We start from the raw sequence: 18964 nt of genomic DNA, 5'->3' as shown, positions 1-18964 counted from the left end.
GGTGGCATGTTATCAACATGCTGCGCCTGTAGGTTGACTACTAACGTCTTATCTGGATGATGTCATCTCCGACCGCTGCCCGGCGCGGCTAACTTGCTACGGCTAATGCTACGTTCGTTTCTGCGTGTTTCTGACTTGTCAGAACAAAATGAGCAGCTGGATGAAGTTCAGCTTCCACAGGCTTCCTCTCCTCAACCTGGACTCACTAAAGCTCCGGCTAGTTGAGATAAAAATGGACCTGAATCCCGAAGCTGAATGATTATTATCAGAATGAGCCGGGCAGCGGTCGGAGATGACATCATCCAGATCAGAGGTTAGTAGGTCAACCTAGAGACCCCGGATGTTGATAACATGCCACCATGGGCTCGGAGGGGAATAGCACTAGTGTATCATGACAAAATATTGGCGAAATGAGTGAGTTTTGCGGCGGATAATGTGTTATTTAGAGGCTGCATTGCGTGCCCCGTGCTCTCGCATTATACGGATATACGCGCCGCTCCACTGGGGCTAATTTCTTCAAAACAACTCCAAATGACACCAAAGTTGTCTGGGTGAGTAGAATGATCATATTTTATGCTAGAAATAAGGTTCAGGTTGTAAAAAACGAAAATTATCCTTTAAGACTCCCTACTTTACACATTGTTTTATTGACAAAACAAAAAAACAATTTTGTATAGAGAGAAAGAAAAAGACAGAGAAAGAGAGAGTCCCTCTCTGCCTGTGTAAATATTAACTGTATGATAAGATAAGCTCAGTAAAAGTAAAAGTAAGAGTGATGCATTTCCCTGAAACCTTGTGACTTATAATAACCTTCTTGTTTGTCCTGAAAAAGCAGAATAGTTTAGGTTCCCTTTAAGGTTTCTCACCTGCTTTATGACTTTCAGACACTTTCCAGTCCCCACAACATTTAAAGACCGGGGAAACCAAGAATAAATGTGTTTTGAGTTTATTATACCACAGGAAATCATATTATTAACCACTCTGTCAAAAAAGGAGTACTAGAAAAGTCTCTTTCTAGAAAAGAGAGTGAGCCCCACTGATGAAAAATAAACAGCTGTGCCCCCCCCCCCCCCTTAAAAAAAGAGAGCATTAAACATAGCCTATTTATTATCAGTTAAAGCACTGACAAATATAGAACTCTGTAACACACTCATCAAACAAGCAGCTCCATGCTCTCCCTGTGTGATCATCTGGGAAGCAGACAGTCTGAGGTTGAAGTTTAATGAAATGCACAGGTGATGGTTGTTCCCTTTCACCTTGATATGAGTGCGCAGCCGAAGCGAGCGAAGGGGAAGTCTTCCGTTCGCCCCTGTCCTCAGGAGTGCGGCTTCTCCCTGCACGAGAAGGACCTCCACGAAGCATGTCCCGTCTGTCTGGGGATTGTCCACGCTCGCAGAGCGTTGGCTGAGCCCGGGTCTTGTGACTCCTGTCACCAGCTCCGGAGCTCAACCCTGGAAAGGCGAGTCAAGTTTGTGGAGAAAGTCCTAGGAAAGACAGCCGTTGCACGTCTGGACCCCCTCCTCTCCGAGTCCAAGGATCCGGCTCTGTCCGAGTCCGGCGACGAGGAGCTCCTGGCCGGAGACCCGGTTGAAGACTGGGCGGCCCACATGGAGTGTGCTAGCGGGTTAGCTGGGTCTGAGCCGGGCCCCTCCGAGGGCGCTAGCCAGCCGCTACCCGAGTTAGCCTGCTACCATGACGAGGAGGACGTCCTGGACATCGGCCTGGATGTGCATGGTTTGTCGGAGGATGAAGAGGAGCTGTTGTCGTCGGGTCAGTGCGCCGCCGCTGCTGCGTCGGTGGACCAGGTCGACACGTCCTTCCTCTCACTGTACCGTCGTGCAGCTGAGAGACTCGAAGTGAACTGGCCCTCTCCTCCACCGGCTCAGAAACCGTCACGGTTCTCGGGGTTTTTTCTTCCTCCTGAACCGACGACGGTGAAGAACAGCCTGCCCATGTTCCCTGATTTTGTCGCGGAGCTCACCTCGACATGGAACAAACCGCTGTCTACCCGCGCCACGGTGCCCGGCTATGGACAGTTTTTGGACTTGGATGGAGCTGAAAAGGCTGGTCTGGTCAACCTCCCTCTCGTGGAGGCGTCCCTGGCAGCCTACCTGGCCCCAGCCCAGAACCACGGTGTCGGTCCCACTACGCTCCCCTCCAAGCACTGCAGGTTCTCCGCGTCGCAGCTGGAGAAGATTTACCGTGCACAGGCGAGCACGGCCCGTGCACTGAGCTCCGTCACCATGCTCCAGACATATCAGGCTATGTGTCTGGCGGAACTCGGGTCACTCATGTCTCGTGACAGTCCACTGTCCCCTCTCTTGAACGAGGTGCGAGTTGCCACGGATTACATCCTCCGTGTGTCCCGCTGTGCAGCGCTCTCTCTGGGTAGAGGGATGGCTTCCACGGTGGTGGCGCAGAGGCACCTGTGGCTGACTCTCTCCGACGTTCCGGACCGGGACAGAGCGGTCTATCTGGACGAGCCAGTGTCGGCTGAGGGTTTGTTTGGACAATCGCTCGACACCATCCAGGCTAAGTTTGAGCTGAGGAAGAAGCAAACCGAAGCTTTGAGCAGCATCATCCCCAGGCGTGATGCTAAGCCCATGCAGCCAGCCAGTCTGCACAAACCGGCACCGCCGCCTCTTCCCAAGAGGGCCGCGTCACCCGTGAGTTCGGGGCCCCAGCCGGTGAAGCAGCAAACAACCTGCCAGAACCCACGCCCATCGGCCTGGAGCAAGGGCCCGCCACCGGGCTTCCAGAGGGGCTCAGCGCCCTGGAGGAAGAAGAAGCAGTCATCCTAACTTCAGGATTGACTCGAGAGTGGCTTTAGCAGCAGGGAGACGCTGCTGCCCCTCAGTTGTTGCCGCCAAAGTGGCTGCGTTCATGTTACGTTCAGGGGGCCAGTCCCGTGAGGCGCTGCGCTCCCCTAACACAGTCTCCCAAGCACAACACCCCCTCACACACAAGTGCCCCAAAAATGGTGCCTATTGTTCACTGTGTGAATGTTGCAAATGTTCTTTTATTGAATTCAATAAAGACTTAGTTTTGTTCTCAAAACATTGCAAATCAAATGAGCCAGAGGAGACCAGTATTACTGTTCCCCTCCGGCACGCCAGAGGGCGACAGCCCCTCCCCCACAGTGCTGCAGGTCAGTCGGCTGGCTGTTCACCTCCCTCGGTGGCGCGCATGCGCAGTCTCACCTTGGGCAGAGAGTACAGTTGCCGCGGGTTACCGTTTACAGTACGGAACCCGGCCGCCTCGTTTCCACTCTGTAATAATAAACACAGTTGTAGGAGACAAAGCAACAGCAGTTCTGAGGGAAGGAATAAACAACTTGTTGAACAAAAGAGCGATACGAGTTGTTCCCGCTTCGGAAATGAACAGAGGTTGGTACAGCCGTTATTTTGTTATTCCGAAGAAAGGAGGGGGCTCCGTCCTGTTGTAGATTTGCGAGTGTTAAACAGGTATCTACGGACTTAAAGGTTCAAGATGCTTACACTCAGACAGCTGCTGAGCGCGATCAGACAGGGAGATTGGTCTGCAACTACCGGTCTGTCAGAGCACAGGGCAGCTGCGGTTCACCGCTGCCTCGCTTAATTTCAGTTGAGACACAAACTACGTTTCCAAACCAGTTTACAGCTGACGGGCATGATGGCATTTATTATCGCGGTAGTGATGCTCGGGCTGTTAAAGATGCGAGCGTTGCAACGCGAGACTCTATCTCACCGTCTGTGTGCAGCAGTGAGAGGGGTTTGGACGCCAGCACAGTGCAGGCTCCACATCAACCACCTGGAGTTATTAGCGACCCTTTTAGCTCTGAAGCGTTTTTGTCCCGTTCTGACAGGGCATCATGTTCTGATCAGGACAGACAACACAACGGTGGTTTCCTACATAGACAAGCAGGGAGGGACACACCCCCTTCCCCTGTTAAAACTGTCAATCTCTCTGTTGCTCTGGTACAGTGTTCATTTTCTGTCCCCCAGAGCCGCACAGGTTCCAGGGCATTTGCCCTGGCAGCTCCCTCTTCGCAGGGATCTCCTCTCCCAGACGGCCTACCTGTTGAGAGGTCCAATTTAATAGCTCAGGGTCTGCCCCCAGATGTGGTGGCAACGATCCAGAGTGCGAGGGCATCATCTACTAGGGGCCTATATGCCTACAAATGGCGGGCGTTTGAGCAGTGGTGTCAGGACCGAAATGTACTCCCTTTTCAGTGCTCTATTGTGGATGTTTTAACATTCCTTCAGGAGCTGCTGGATAAGGGTCTCTCTTTCTCAACGATTAAGGTTTATTTGGCAGCTATATCTGCATGCCACGTTGGTTTTGATGGAGTGACGCCAGGCGCTCACCCTCTCACTATGCGTTTCCTGAAGGGAGTCCGCAGGCTGAGGCCTGTGTTTAAACCCAGCATTCCCTCATGGGATTTAGTGTTGGTGCTTGAGTCTCTTTGTGGACCCCCATTTGAGCCTATTGAGTCTGTAGATATGATATGTCTTTCATACAAGACAGCATTGCTGCTTGCTTTGACTTCTGCAAAGCGAGTGGGTGACCTCCATGCTTTGTCTGTGCATCCTTCTTGTACCCAGTTCACTCCGGATGGATCTAAGGTTACATTGCGTCCGAATGCGGCCTATTTGCCTAAGATTATCCCTGCAGCCTATAGCTCTATGACTTTTGAGCTCTTGAGCTACTGCCCCCCTCCATTTGCATCTGAGGAGCAGAGGAGGTTAAATTCACTGTGCCCTGTGCGTGCACTACGCACTTACATAGACCGCACCCAAGGTGTGCGTTTATGTGACCAGTTGTTTGTCTGTTTTGCTAATCCGGCTAGGGGCAAGGCGCTGTCTAAACAGCGGCTTTCCCACTGGATTGTGGAGGCTATCTCCCAAGCATACAGCAGCAGGGGTCTTCCGTTACCCCAAGGTGTGAGGGCACATTCAACCAGGGGCATGGCGGCCTCATGGGCCTTGTTTAAAGGGGTTTCTGTGAGTGATATCTGCGCTGCAGCCAGTTGGTCATCACCGCACACTTTTGTTCGGTTTTATCGTATGGACGTGACAGCCCCTTCGGTGGCTCACTCTGTCCTTTCTGCTGGCTCTACGATGCACTAGAGTATTGGAGGTTTGGCTCTGGTTCGGTGGCTGCTCTGCGGGGCGTGTATACATGTCCCATACAATATGTGTTGTACCGAGTGAATCGACTGAAAGGGAACGTAATGTTATGAATATAACTACTGTTCCCTGAAGGAGAGGAACGAGGTACAACACTACGTTGCCCCGCTACGCAGCTGGGCTCGGTGAAGAGCGGCTATCGAACTGAAGGATGACTGTGGTGGAGCACGTATATATGCAGGCGTGGCCTCACATACGTCACCACCACGTCATCTGCCGTAAAGGCGTGAATAGAGGTTTCTTCAGTTAGGCCACGTGGGGGCGTGATATCCCATACAATATGTGTTGTACCTCGTTCCTCTCCTTCAGGGAACAGTAGTTATATTCATAACATTACGATTTGTTTCTGTCTCATGTAAGTCTTGCTGGGAAGTGTCTTTTTTTGTGTTTTTTTTTATGTAAGTGAGGCCAAAGATGAATTTCCTGCCTCGGTTGGGACAATAAAGTTTTCTAAATTCTAAATATTATCCCGTTCCTACGGCCTGCCCACGGGCCCCCGGGGGGGTTTTAAACAGGGAGGTGTCATAGAGGATGTCACCAGTCACTTGAAATAGTCATGCCACATATCGTTGGAAAGCTAAAACTCTTGTGATTAAAGATATGCCGACCATTCCTAAATATAATCATCACAGCAACACTCAAATCAGACTATAAACATGCTAACAAAGTTCGTAAAAAGCCGATATAACTCACGATTTGTGTCAGGGCAGGCTCAGGATCACAGGGTTTCCCCACAAACTGGATGTCGTTACATTCAGAAAAGTCCAGTAAATCCAATCCAGTAAAGTATTTAGTCCAAAACACACGGTTGTACCGGTAGATAGCCTCATCCCGCTGCTACATCTTATGAAATTACGCATTGTATATCCAGTAAATCCGTTTATTTCTCCTCATAAGTCCGGCGTTTACATGAAAACAATGTTTATTTCACTTCACAAAATGGCGCTGCACTCTGACCTTTCGATTGACAGCTCACTCGACCAATCACAAGCTCCCTGTCCCCAGAGGTGGCAAGTAACGAAGTACAAATACTTTGTTACTGTACTTAAGTAGATTTTTTGGGTATCTGTACTTTACTTGAGTATTTATTTTTCTGATGAAGTTTCCATGGAGTTTTTCCTCAGTCGATGTGAGGGTCTAAGGACAGAGGATGTTGCTACGATGCCATGTAAAGCCCTTTGAGACAAACTGTTTGTAAAAACGGGCTATACAAATAAAATTGCCTTGCCTTGCCTTGCCTTGATGACTTTTTACTTTTACTCCCTACATTTATACGCAAAAATATGTACTTTCTACTCCTTACATTGTAAAAACAGGCTCGTTACTTTTTTTTTTTGACACGACGTAAAAGCACCGGTAAAAGACGTGACGAACTAGAGAGGGAAAGAGGGAGAAAAAGAGGGAGGGAGGGGGGCGGTAGAGAGAAAACCGAGTTACCAACTTGTACTGTAGCAGCGACATGGAGGCAGCAGCATGGAGGAAGGAAGCGATGGTGGTCTGACTATCAGGGGTTTGAACACTGTACAATCAGCGCGATACAGCGCATTACCGTTCACAAGCGGCAAAGCGCAACCTGTCCATGTGCCCGTGTCTGTGTGCGCGCGTGCGTACGTGTGTGTGTACGTGCGGTGCGACCGCACGCGAGAGAGCCGGCAGGTGGACTGACTGGCAGAGATGAGAGGTGATGAAACGCTGTTTAAAAATTATTATTATTATCATTATTTTGTGAGAGTCTGTGGCGGCCCAAACGTTGGGAAACACTGCCTCTGGTCAGTTCAATCTTGATTATTCTGTCTATCATTTTTACTTTTTACTTTTACTTTGAAAGTACATTTCAGAGCCTGTACTTTCTTACTTTTACTTGAGTAAAGGAGTTGAATCAGTACTTCTACTTTTACCAGAGTATTTTTTTACACATGTATCTGTACTTCTACTTAAGTACAGACTATGAGTACTTTTGCCACCTCTGCCTGTCCCTGGCTGCCGCCTGCAATAGCGAATGAGTGGCTGTGTCTCATGAGGAACATGCCCTCCGACAGCGCTGAATGACTTCAGCCAATAGGAACCGATCCCGATGGCAACTGATGCATTGAATAGCCAATGAAATTCCGAAAAAAACGATGTGCTGCATTCACAGTCCCTGGGAAAAGGCAGCACTGCCATCTTCATGCGTAACTGTGCAAAAGCTGCACTTTGGCGCATGTATTGTTTCTCAATTGCAACTTTAGGAAAACGCCTAGACATACACTTAGAAAAACATGTGTAAAATACTCATTTTCAGCAGGATTGTTATCAAATTTGAACTGGGGCCAGGTAAGGCTTCATGCTGTAGTCCCATTGTGTTTTCCAGCTAAAATTCTCAGCCACACTCATCTTCAGGCATCTGATTGAAACAAAAAAAATTCAGGCGAGAATAAAAACATTCTAATTCAGTGTGTTCCCACTTAGATTACTCAATGATAGTAGCACTTATAGTGATTATTTCAGTTTGGGAAAAAACTTCAGAGTGTTACCTTTCAAAAGAGACCAAGCCCATCCATATTCTCCAAACAGTTCAAGAACAGCATTCAATTTACTTTGGGTACGCCTTGGATAGGCGAATATTACAGAATTTATAGGAGTGGTAAGAGGTTAAAACTGAGGCATCCAAGGTGGGCCTTTTGAAGGTGTATAGACCGGGGCATGTTTAAAACAGGATGGAAAAGTGCCAGTTGACAGAGAAAGGTTAACAATGGCTAAGACGTCGGGACCAACCATCACCGTCACAAACACATATTTTAAAAACCAGGTGGGCAAACAGTCTGAGAGGCAGGTGGAAGATCTCGACGCTGTAACTATGCGCTCCAGAGAGGACAAGGAGATTTCATTCAAATGAGTTAAAGGAGAGTGGAGGAAAGAAATTCCTCACACTTCTCTGGGGAGGGGTCAGGGAACTGGCTGGGTGCAGTTCGAGTCACATAATAAATGGTTTTAAAAAGTACCCTGGAATTATGGTCCTGACAGGCAATCAAGTTAGCAAAGTACAAGTTTCTAGCCACTTTGACAGCACGCTGATATGAGGACATGGGACCTTCAAAGGAAGTGAGGGAGCCACTGTGCTTGTCCTGTTTCCATTTCCGCTCTGCCTTCCTGCTCTGTCTCTTTAAGAGATTGAGATCTTCACTCAACCATGGGCATGAAGAAGGAGTCTTTTTTTCATATCTTACGGGTGCAATAGAATCTATAATAGTAGTGCAGGAGTGAAATCACTGACCAGTTTATCTACAGAGAGAGGGGGTTGTAGATGGTTGCCACGCATTAAAGAAAAGGCATGGCAGAAGGTTGGAGCAGAGAGTGAGCTAAGGGGACGAGAGCGGATATATGAGGTGGGTTTAGGGACTGGAGAGAGGTCAGGGATCTGGAAGAGGACTGCGTTGGGATCAGAGGCCACAAAGTCAGTCAGAAAAACATAATCCAGACAGAATCTGTGGGAGAGGACAAGGTCCAGGGTGTGACCTTTAATGCTGCTTGGTTGCTTTACAGGTTGAGTCAAATTGAAAGAGTTTATAAGAGTAATAGAATCAGAGGTGAACAAGGAGGCAGATGGAGAACTGTTGCCCAGTGTAGAAGTACACACCCCTTTTCCAATAATAAAGACACTCATATTTATTCTTTTCAAAGTCCTGATACTAGTGACAATGTGGTGCTGATGTGCAAAAAGATTTACGCCCCACTACGTAGGATTTCTTGCTCTGGTTGAGAAGAGCAACTGTCTGCTACCTCGTTCGTCCTGTCGTCCTGTTGGCTCCGTCCAGCCAGGACCTTCAACTTGTACTGGGGGGTTTACAGCCGAGTGTGAAGCAGCTGGGATGAAAATCAGCACCTCCAAGTCCCAGGCCATGCTTCTCGACTGGAAAATGGTGGTTTGCCCCCTCCAGATGGAGGAGAGCTCCTGCCTCAAGTGGAGGAGTTTAAGTATCTCGAGGTTTTGTTCATTAGTGAGGGAAGGATGGAGCATGAAATTGACAGACAGGTCGGCGCAGCGGCTGCAGCAATGTGGTTGATGTATCGGTCTGTCGTGGTGAAGAAGGATCTGAGCCAAAAGCCAAAGCTCTCGATTTACTGGTCAGTCTACATGTGCGTTCCTACTCTAACCTCTGGTCATGAATGAAAGAACAAGATCTTGGATACAAGATAGGTTTGGGATCTCTGTCTGCTCCTCCACATTGAGCTGAATCAGACATGCTGGAGTGTGACTGTGTGACTCGGCTAGCCTGGGAACTCCCGGAAGAGCTGGATGAAGTGTCCGGGGAGAAGGAAGTCTGGGTATCCCTGCTTAAACTACGGCCCCCGAGACCTGGCACTGGATAAGTGGAAGAAGACAAAATTAAATGAAACAAAATGAAAAAGGTTTTTGTCTAGGTAGTGACAGTGTGTTTCTTTTGAAGTTACTCTCCGAATGCATTTAGCCAGGCTTACACATTTATGATTTGAATCTTGCGCATAGAGACACTTTTGGAGTAGATGAGACTGTGATCCAGCAGCACTGTTTATTAAAACTGTTGCTGTGTGTGTGTGTGTGTGTGTGTGTGTGTGTGTGTGTGTGTGTGTGTGTGTGTGTGTGTGTGTGTGTGTGTGTGTGTGTGTGTGTGTGTGTGTGTGTTGTAGTTGTGCTAGTGTGCGCAATGGCACAGGCTGCACTTGTCAAGCATGTCCCGATTGCTTTTAAATATCCCCCCATGTGCTTGGTCAATTAATACATGCTTGCACATTATGCAAATATACGTTCTGCCAGCAAAACGTCACCAAAGTGTGTGCGTAACCAAGCGCACTGAGCCAGGTGTGGAGAAATGGGACAGGCCCACAGTCTATGGTTTCTTGCCTCTGACAGGCACCTGACCCTGCTCCTCTATCAGGGGTGGAAAGAGTACCAAAAAAATCTACTCAAGTAAAAGTACTGTTACCTTGATGAAATTTTACTCAAGTAAAAGTAAAAGTACTGGTGTAAAAATCTACTCAAGTAAAAGTAAAAAGTAGTTCATTTAAAATTTACTCAGAGTAAAAGTTACTTAGTTACTTTTTTGGGGGGGGGGGGGGGGGGGGGGGGGGGGGGGGGATTTGGGGCAGAGATTGGCCTAACATTCTCCGTGCATGTCTCTGTGTTCCAAATTTGTCCCTTCTCCATCGATACACTGGTCTCCACCATCTTTTAGCTCCTGTGGCACCAACTTGATTCTGACCTTCTGACACTGCAGTTGTCCAGAGCCAATCAGATGGACAGTTACATTTACTGGCACTAAGGTTGTCACGATCATGATCATGATACTAAAAGGAAAATATTCCATACTCAATACCATTTTTAATACGGATAAAAAAAGAAAAGAAAAATCTCTCTCTCCCTCTTTCACTCACACCTGTTTTTTTTACTGTCTTTCCTGTCTGCTCACACACACACACACTCACACACACACACACACACACACACACACACACACACACACACACACACACACACACACACACACTTGCCTCTTTACTGTAACTGCTCTGAAGCAGTGGGCTGCTTGTCTGTTTCTCTGAGCATGGCCATGGATCTGACTGGGCTCCTACATTTAACTCAACGGACTGCCGGTCCGGCCTTCAGCCCCGGTGTGTCTAGTCATTTAATCTGGCAGGGTCAGCGGTCCCGTTACCGAACACAGCCGGACATGTGTGAGTTCATTAAAAAAAGAAAAAACGGACGCCACGGACAGGACGTGAGAAGTGGACATGTCCGGGCAAAAGAGGACGTTTGGTCACTGTAAACGTAGCCGAATAGATGGACATGCCTGATAACGTTGTCTTTAATCATTAACGTCAGCTTTTAACCGCTAGCTGTGGCTAATGGCTAATATTAAGACGACAACATAGCGACGAGCCCTGTTATGCACAAACTCACGTAGCGGTGAGGGGAGAGGTGTGTAGCCTACAGTACCTGCTGCTGCTGTGTGCGTCTGTGAAGGGACAGAGAGAGAGAGAAAGAGAGAGAGAGAGAGGCGGCAGCGGCGTACTTTTGACAACCCACACAGACGCAGTGCAAGTTGATACTGTATTTTTTACTTTGTAACGGAAGCTATTTAAAATGTAACTAAGTAAATTTCTTCCAACAATATGTACTCAAGTAAAAGTAAAAGTACTGATTTTAAAAATTACTCAAAAAAGTACAAGTACACAAAAAAGCTACTTAATTACAGTAACTTGAGTAAATGTAACTCGTTACTTTCCACCCCTGTCCTCTATACACCTCCATTATTGCACTATAGCTTTACACTCCAGATCATATTTAACATCTAGTCCTAACTACTTCAACCTTTGTCTCTGCATGTTCAGTGCCTTGTTCTCTGATAGTGGAATCATGAGTTTGGTGTTTGGTGTATTGAGTTTTCAATAGTATTCAGCATATTACCTGTGTATTTGCACCATCTAGTGGAAAAATATGAAATACACCTTCCCTTGTCTGAGTTTTTCCTGGCACAGACTGGGTTTCTGCCGCTGGTTAGACTTGTTTAGACAACGCCCTGTTTTTGTTATTTTGTTTTATCTTTAGACATGGACTATGGAGTAGTGAGGATTTGACTCCTCAGCTCAGAACAGGCTCAGACACCAGGACTAACGAAGGAGAACGAGCAGCTCCTTGTCTCCAGATGTTTGGATGTGAACGTGGAGAGTGTCTGAAAGTCGACCTCAAGCGAGTTCAACAGGTGAGAATCTTCCCTGAGGAATCTGTAAATGTCTGAACATTCACTACGGTCACATGGTGACGTTTCACTTTTTTTCATTTGGGTGTTTCTAATCATGTTAAAATAATCATAAAACCAATCTGGTTAAGTTAAAGTAAATTATGCAATTAATAATATAATTTGAGGTTTATTTGCATTTATATGGGTGGTTCATAGAGTCAACAGAGGTGTGATTGTAACATGAGATAACATAGTCCGTGAGAAGATACAGGGAGCGACGGTTTGGATCAACATGAAGATTTCTTTTTTTAATTGTTGTATTAATCTGTCTAAACAGATTTTTTTCAGTATTGCTCTGAGTGGATCTGTTCAGTGTGTCTGAGCTGGTTCAACAGAAACTCAATTCAGATCATAAGAGCAATATGAAGTCAGACCAGCAGGCAGCTTGTCTGTCTAGATATCCTGTACAGTAATGAAAACTATGGTGCACCATCATTATTCACACTCACTGTCACACCAACTAGTCAACAAAAGCTTAGAAGAACTCATAATCAACTACTAAGAAGACTACATGAGAGTTCAGGGCAAAGTATTTTTGCTTCTTACCTTAATCAGAGCTGGATGAATTCTCTAAATGATGAGGAAAGAAGTCTACTACTTCCTACCTTATCGCCTTTAGCATTTTCCTGCAGTTTAGATAATTTCTGAGGTTCTGTTAACGCATTATCTACTGTAATCGGTGTGTAAAAGTATCACTTTTTACCTGGACAATAAAAATATTTCTGGATGCCATTTGGGTGTTTCTAATCATGTTAAAATAATCCCGAAAAATCTGGTTAAATTAAAGTAAATTATGCAATTAATAATATAATTTGAGGTTTTTTTGCATTTATATGGGTGGTTCATAGAGTCACTCTTGACTCTATGAACCACCCATATAAATGCAGTGTGATTGTAACATGAGATAGCATAGTCAGTGAGAAGATACAGGGAGCAACAGTTTGGATCAACATGAAGTATTCTTTTTTTTATTGTTGTATTAATCTGTCAAAACAGATTTTTTTCAGTATTGCTCTGAATAGATCTGTTATGGTGTGATTGTAACATGAGATAACATAGTCAGTGAGAAGATACAGGGAGTGACAGAACTGGTTGGACAGTTTAGATCAACATGAAGTATTCTTTTTTTAATTGTTGTTTGTTTAGCAAACTGTGTCAAAACAGATCTTTTCCGTATTGATCTGAATGAAGAACTCATAATCAACTACTAAGAAGACTACATAAGAGTTTGGGGCAAAGTCTTTTAGGTTCCTACCTTAATGAGAGCTGGATGAGTTATCTAAATTACGAGGAAAGAGGCATGGAAAGTTAGAGATCGTCAAAGATAGAAAGATAGAGATCGTCATGCAGTGTTGTGTAAATTCATACATGTCATGAACTAGTTCAAAGTTCAGTTTACTCAGATTAAAAATGAATAGAGCACATTGATAGTTCATCAAGGTGCACGTTTTTAATTTTGAACTTGTTCAAAGTTCAGTTCATTTCTTTTTTTTTAAATGAGAGACCCACCACAGGGTGCTTGAGAGTTTATGGGAGTTTTTATGAGTCTGTGGTGGCCAGTGCCATTCTCTACGCTGTGGCGTGCTGGGGCAGCAGACTGAAGGTGTTTTTAACTTTGTAATTCTGGTAATATTTAACTTTGTAATTTTTGTAATATTTAAACTGTAATTTATCTTTTTCTCCTATTTTAAGTTGTTGTATTGTATTATTCTGCTATAATATTCTTTACCTTTGTACACTGGAGTGCTGTGACGAAAGAATTTCCTGCAAGGGATTAATAAAGTATATTCTATTCTATTCTAATTTGAAGTTTATTTGCATTTATATGGGTGGTACAAAGAGTCAACAGGGGTGTGATTACTCTGAGTGGATCTGTTCAGTGTGTCTGAGCTGGTTCAACAGGAACTCTATTCAGGTCATGAGAGCGATATGAAGTCAGACCAGCAGGCAGCTTGTCTGTTGATAATCTAGATATCTGACAACTATTAATGGTGGAAGTGAGTCTTGTTGTGATGAAGTCTGTTGTTATGTCTGTTTGAAGGTGGGGCTCTGCTATGAATCAGTGTGAGGACAGAGGGCCCCCCCCTCCCTCTAAAACCACTCTGGTGGTGGAACATGAGGGCCAGACCAAAGCTGAGAGGTGAGATGAGGCTCTCTAACTTTCCATGACTCTTCTCCATGTCAGAGCTCACCATCACATAACTGCACCATCATTATTCACACTCACTGTCACACCAACTAGTCAACAAAATCTTAGAAGAACTCATAACTACTAACAATGAAAAGTAAATGACTGATTAGTGATCTGTGAAAAATGAAGTGAGACCACATCTGCTCAAACCTGAATCTTTTTATAGGTTAAAACTACTATTACTTTTCATTTCTCATTTGTTTGTTTGTATCAGGATGCAGCAGCAGAGACCAGACTCTCCTGAACCCAGCTGTGTGTCCATGAAGAGTGATGGGTCTAGAGGCCATTTGATTTGCTTCAAAGGTGAAGAATCTGCTGATGGAAAGTAAGAAATAAAAGTTGAATGTCTTTATTATCTGACTCTCCTGATATAGTTCATTATGTCCGAATGTAATAATTAGTTTCCTTTTTTCTTTTTCAAGACAAGAAGTTTCTCATACCTTTGTTAACAGTTTTGGCGTGTTCTTCCACCGTCTTCAGAACTGTCACCGTGATGTCAGACGGTGACGTGCCTTATCAGCTGGTGTTACGGAGGCGTGACCTTCTGTGGGGTTGCTCCTGCAGGACGGTCCTCCATAATCCATCGTTGGTATCTATTTTCTTCGCTGCGTATGACTCTGGTCTTCTCCCAGTTCATTATGTGGTTTTGTCTTTTACAGTGATCCATTATGGCTGATTAAAAATTTTCCTGGTATACTTTCTCTTTTTCGGATCTGATGTGCCGTTTTTCCGTTTCTTTTTCACATTCTTTCTGGTGTTCTTTTTTGCGGGTGTGGAAACATCTGCCCGTTTCACCTATGTAGACCTTACTGCATGAATGGCACGGGATTTCATATATGACGTTACATTTATTGTCGGGTTGAATCTTGTCCTTGGGGTGTACTAATAGCTGCTAGTTTTGTGTATGGTTTTACTGGCGTGTTGATATTGTATTTTTTCATGGCTCGTTGAATGCGTTCAGTGGTTCCTTTTATGTATGGTAGTGTGACGTATTTATTGTTTTTGTTTTTCCCTTTCCTGTTTTTTCTTTTCTTTTCTTTGCGTCTGTTGTTTTCCTTTCTGGATTGCCCACAGTGGGTATTAGTAGTTTTTTAATGCCTGTTGAATGTGTTTTTCTTCCTCCTGTTTGTCCTCCTCCTCCGTGATGTTGTGTATACGGAAAAAGGCAATTTTATTTGTATAGCCCGTTTTTACAAACAGTTTGTCTCAAACGGCACATCAGATCCGAAAAAGGATTTTTTTAGAAAAAGGGTCCTATGTTCCCCGGTCCCATACAAAGTGGGGAACATAGGACCTGGGGAACATAGGGATGATCCCGCGGTGGAGATCAGAAAACGTGCCTACAGAACTATGAACCGGGATGAGGGAGCCTACACACTGTCACACACCTGGAGCACCGTCCTGCAGGAGCAACCCGACAGCAGGAGGCGTGACTGAGCTGTCAAACCTGACAGGAAGGTCACGCCTCCGTAACACCAGCTGATAAGGCACGTCACCGTCTGACATCACGGTGACAGTTCTGTAGAAGGTGGAAGAACACGCCAAAACTGTTAACAAAGGTATGAGAAACTTCTTGTCTTGAAGGAAACCAATGACTCTCCTGATCTTGAGAAGTGAGAAACATGGTATCTCTAAAATCTCTCAGCATACAACTGTCTTTACCCCACTTTTTTATTTGATGTGGATACAACTGAAATTAATTTAGTCACATCATCATCATCATCATCATCATCATCTCTCCTGTGTGGAATCTACATATAGAATATACCCCACCGTCTGTATCTGTGTGATTTAGGGTGCAGAGAGGATAGACTCATCTGAACCAAGCTGTGTGTCCACAGAGAATGACTAGTCCTGTTTTCTTTAAAGGTGAACAAACTGCTGGAAAGTAAGAACTGAAAAGCTGAGAAGTGAAATGTGTTAGTAGAGGACATGAGGTAAATCTGACTTATCCACACCAGTGAGCACTGAATTTCTGAATGGTTCACTGAACAGAAGCTCGATCTCAAATTTCATTTCATTTTCATTTCACCTTTATTTATTGAGAACAAGCTTTCATTTCCAATGGCACCCTGATTACAGCATAAATACAATTCAAACACATTATAATACATATCCATAATAATATACACTCAACAGAAGCACATAGTGAATTCAAGAAGCACATGTACATTCAGAAATCATGAGATCAACAAGAATGTATTTAAAATGATTAAAAGGAATCAGTGTATCCAACTGAAGCTGAGACAGTAAATTATTCAATTTAAAAGGAGCGAAATAAACAAAAGCTAATTTCCCTATACCTCCAATTTAAGAGCTGGGATATTAAGAGCCAGTGGGTTTTGTGCACGAGTGAAAAATCTAATTTGATTGCTAATCAAGCATTCTAGAATTTTCGCCAAGCAGGATAATTTTGACATTGGATGGTAATTATTCAATTCATTTGTAGGGCCACTTTTATGCAGAGGAGTTACAATGCTGTTTTCCATATACATTAGGAATACAACCAGTTAAAAGGGTCAGATTAAAAATGTGCAAAAGGATGTCAACAATAAAGGCTGCATCTAGTATCAGAAGTTGAGTATTTAAAAGGTCAGCCCCAGTAGGCTTCCTAAGATCAAGACTACACAGAGCACTGAGAACTTCAGATCTAGTGAAGGGCCTAAAATAAAAGCTATGGGGGCTAGTATTTGCAAAATGTGCATTAGAATTACTGACCGGACTGGTGGTATGAAAGATATCACCTGCAGCAATAAAATGTCAGTTAAAAAGATCGAACACTGCCTAACACTGCTCATGACTAAATCATCTACCAGTCACCTGCCATCATCAGTTTTACCCTAGGAGGCTTTTTATGCTCCTGTTTAGTTTGACTTTGCTTTGAGCAACAGAAGTGGAAACTTATGTACATTTACATTATTTTCTGCCTATTCATTATTTTCCTTTGTCAAACTCTTTGTTCCTACTGAAGGAAAGGATCTCCGCACACTTGGATCTATGCAATTTCACTTTAACTGAACTTTTTGTTCCTACCAGCAACCAGTGGCAGAGACAAGACCCTCCTGAACCCAGCTGTCTATTAAAAACAAGATATCAAATGTTGGTATGAGACTTCAACAACCGGTGTGCTGTGTGTGTCTATTCTCCACAGAGTTCTCCAGGAGACCTCAGAGGTTCCCAGTGATCAGTCCACCAAGCAGCATCAAACAGACCTGGACTCCATATTTATGGTGTGTAAATGTTCATGACTACAGCAGCCACCAGGAAATGTTCAACTTCCAACAGTGTTATGCTGCTGTCATTAGACCAGGGGGGCTTTTTTCGTTTTTCAAAACATTTCCTGACTGTCTCTCTCCTGTCCATGTACAGTGAATCCCAAAGAAAACATGTGTCACAATTGAATTTTTCATTTGGTAAATTAATGTTTTGAGAGGGCTGTGTATTGTATGTAGTTTGGGGATGATATGATGACCAGGATTTCTGTGTTGTCAGTAATGAAACTAAAAAGTACTACATAGCGATACTTATAATTGGCCATAATATAAATAATGGCAACAATTCATATTCTACCCTTTTTGGTAACCCTTTATTTTACATGCGAATTACTTGATAATGTCAAGAAATAGCCAAGAAATAACAATTAATTGCATAGCAATGTCAAGAGAGAGCCTAGAAATAATGGTCAATTTTATAGAAATGTCATGTTTCTCATAGAGGCAAAAGATTACACATGCTTTTCATGCTTTGAATTTTTGGGACAGGCCAGAATTTTCTTTGCAATTGGCCGTTATTTCTGAGCTATTTTCTACGCAATCAATTGTTATTTCTTGGCTATATTTCTTGACATACTATGAAATTGATCGTTATTTCTAGGCTGTTTCTAGACATCAAGGCAAGGCAAGGCAGGACAAGGGAAGGCAAGGCGTACAGTATATTTTTTACAAATAGCTTGTCTCAAAGGGCTTTACATTCTGTAGCATCAGAACAACATCCTCTGCCCTTAGACCCTCACATTTACTGAGGAAAAACTCCCAGAAAAACTCTTTTCAGAGGCCCAGCATTGTGTGGCAGTAACTGGTTGCAAAATGTAATCCTAGACTGGAAAGAAATAAAACATGTCAGTGAGATGCAGCAACCAAGATCGAAGATGTGCTGGAATTTCAATCAAAGTGTTTAAAGATGAATTGGGCACACTAAAGGTCATCACGGCAAAATTCTTGTAAATCCTGATGTTGACCCTAAATTTTGTAAGAGCCCTTCATTGTCATTTGCCATGAGGTCAGGAGTGGATGCTGAATTACGTAGCTCGACTGGAGAAGGCCGTTAAAGTATTTTTGGTGTTAATTCAGCACCTTCCATTTTCCGACCATATCGTGGAAAATCTAATGAAAGATCTGGATGCTTAAAATGCAGATTAATGGTTCTTTACAAAGCAGGTTGACAGTTGGTCAGTATAATAATAATATAACTACTGTGTTCGGTTCAGTCTGGTTCTGTCACATTACGCATTAAGCGGCACGGTGGCACAGTGGTTAGCACTGTTGCCTCACAGCAAGAAGGTCCTGGGTTCGAATCCCCGGCCGCCCAGGTCCTTTCTGTGTGGAGTTTGCATGTTCTCCCCGTGTCTGCGTGGGTTTCCTCCGGGTGCTCCGGTTTCCCCCACCACTAAAAACATGTCGGCTAGGTTAATCCTCCAGTCAGCGCCCCTGACTAGGGCTGCCACAATTAGTCGACTAGTCACGACTACGTCGACTATTAAAATCGTCGACAACTAATTTAATAGTCGATGCGTCGTTGTTGTTTTTTTTAATTTTGTTTTTCTCTCAAAATTGCTGCAGCACCTTCCA

General features: G+C 44.4%; 1 protein-coding gene across 1 annotated transcript in view; it reads left to right on the top strand.

The window, feature by feature from the left end:
• Window positions 1-7899: 7899 nt before the first annotated feature.
• Window positions 7900-18964, top strand: part of LOC310992926 (uncharacterized protein) — a gene marked incomplete at both ends in the record, with an annotated part of 28115 nt that continues 17050 nt past the window's right edge. The window contains 3 exons of the mRNA XM_083981156.1: window positions 7900-7998; window positions 8963-9108; window positions 17269-17347. Coding sequence (XP_083837282.1) covers window positions 7900-7998; window positions 8963-9108; window positions 17269-17347 — 324 coding nt within the window. The remainder of the gene's footprint in view (window positions 7999-8962; window positions 9109-17268; window positions 17348-18964) is intronic.

The sequence above is a fragment of the Trachurus trachurus genome (genome assembly GCF_905171665.1).
Source record: "Trachurus trachurus genome assembly, chromosome: 10".
Taxonomy (NCBI): Eukaryota; Metazoa; Chordata; class Actinopteri; order Carangiformes; family Carangidae; genus Trachurus; species Trachurus trachurus.
The sequence above is the reverse complement of the archived record's forward strand: the minus strand, read 5'-3'. Positions and strand labels throughout refer to the sequence as shown.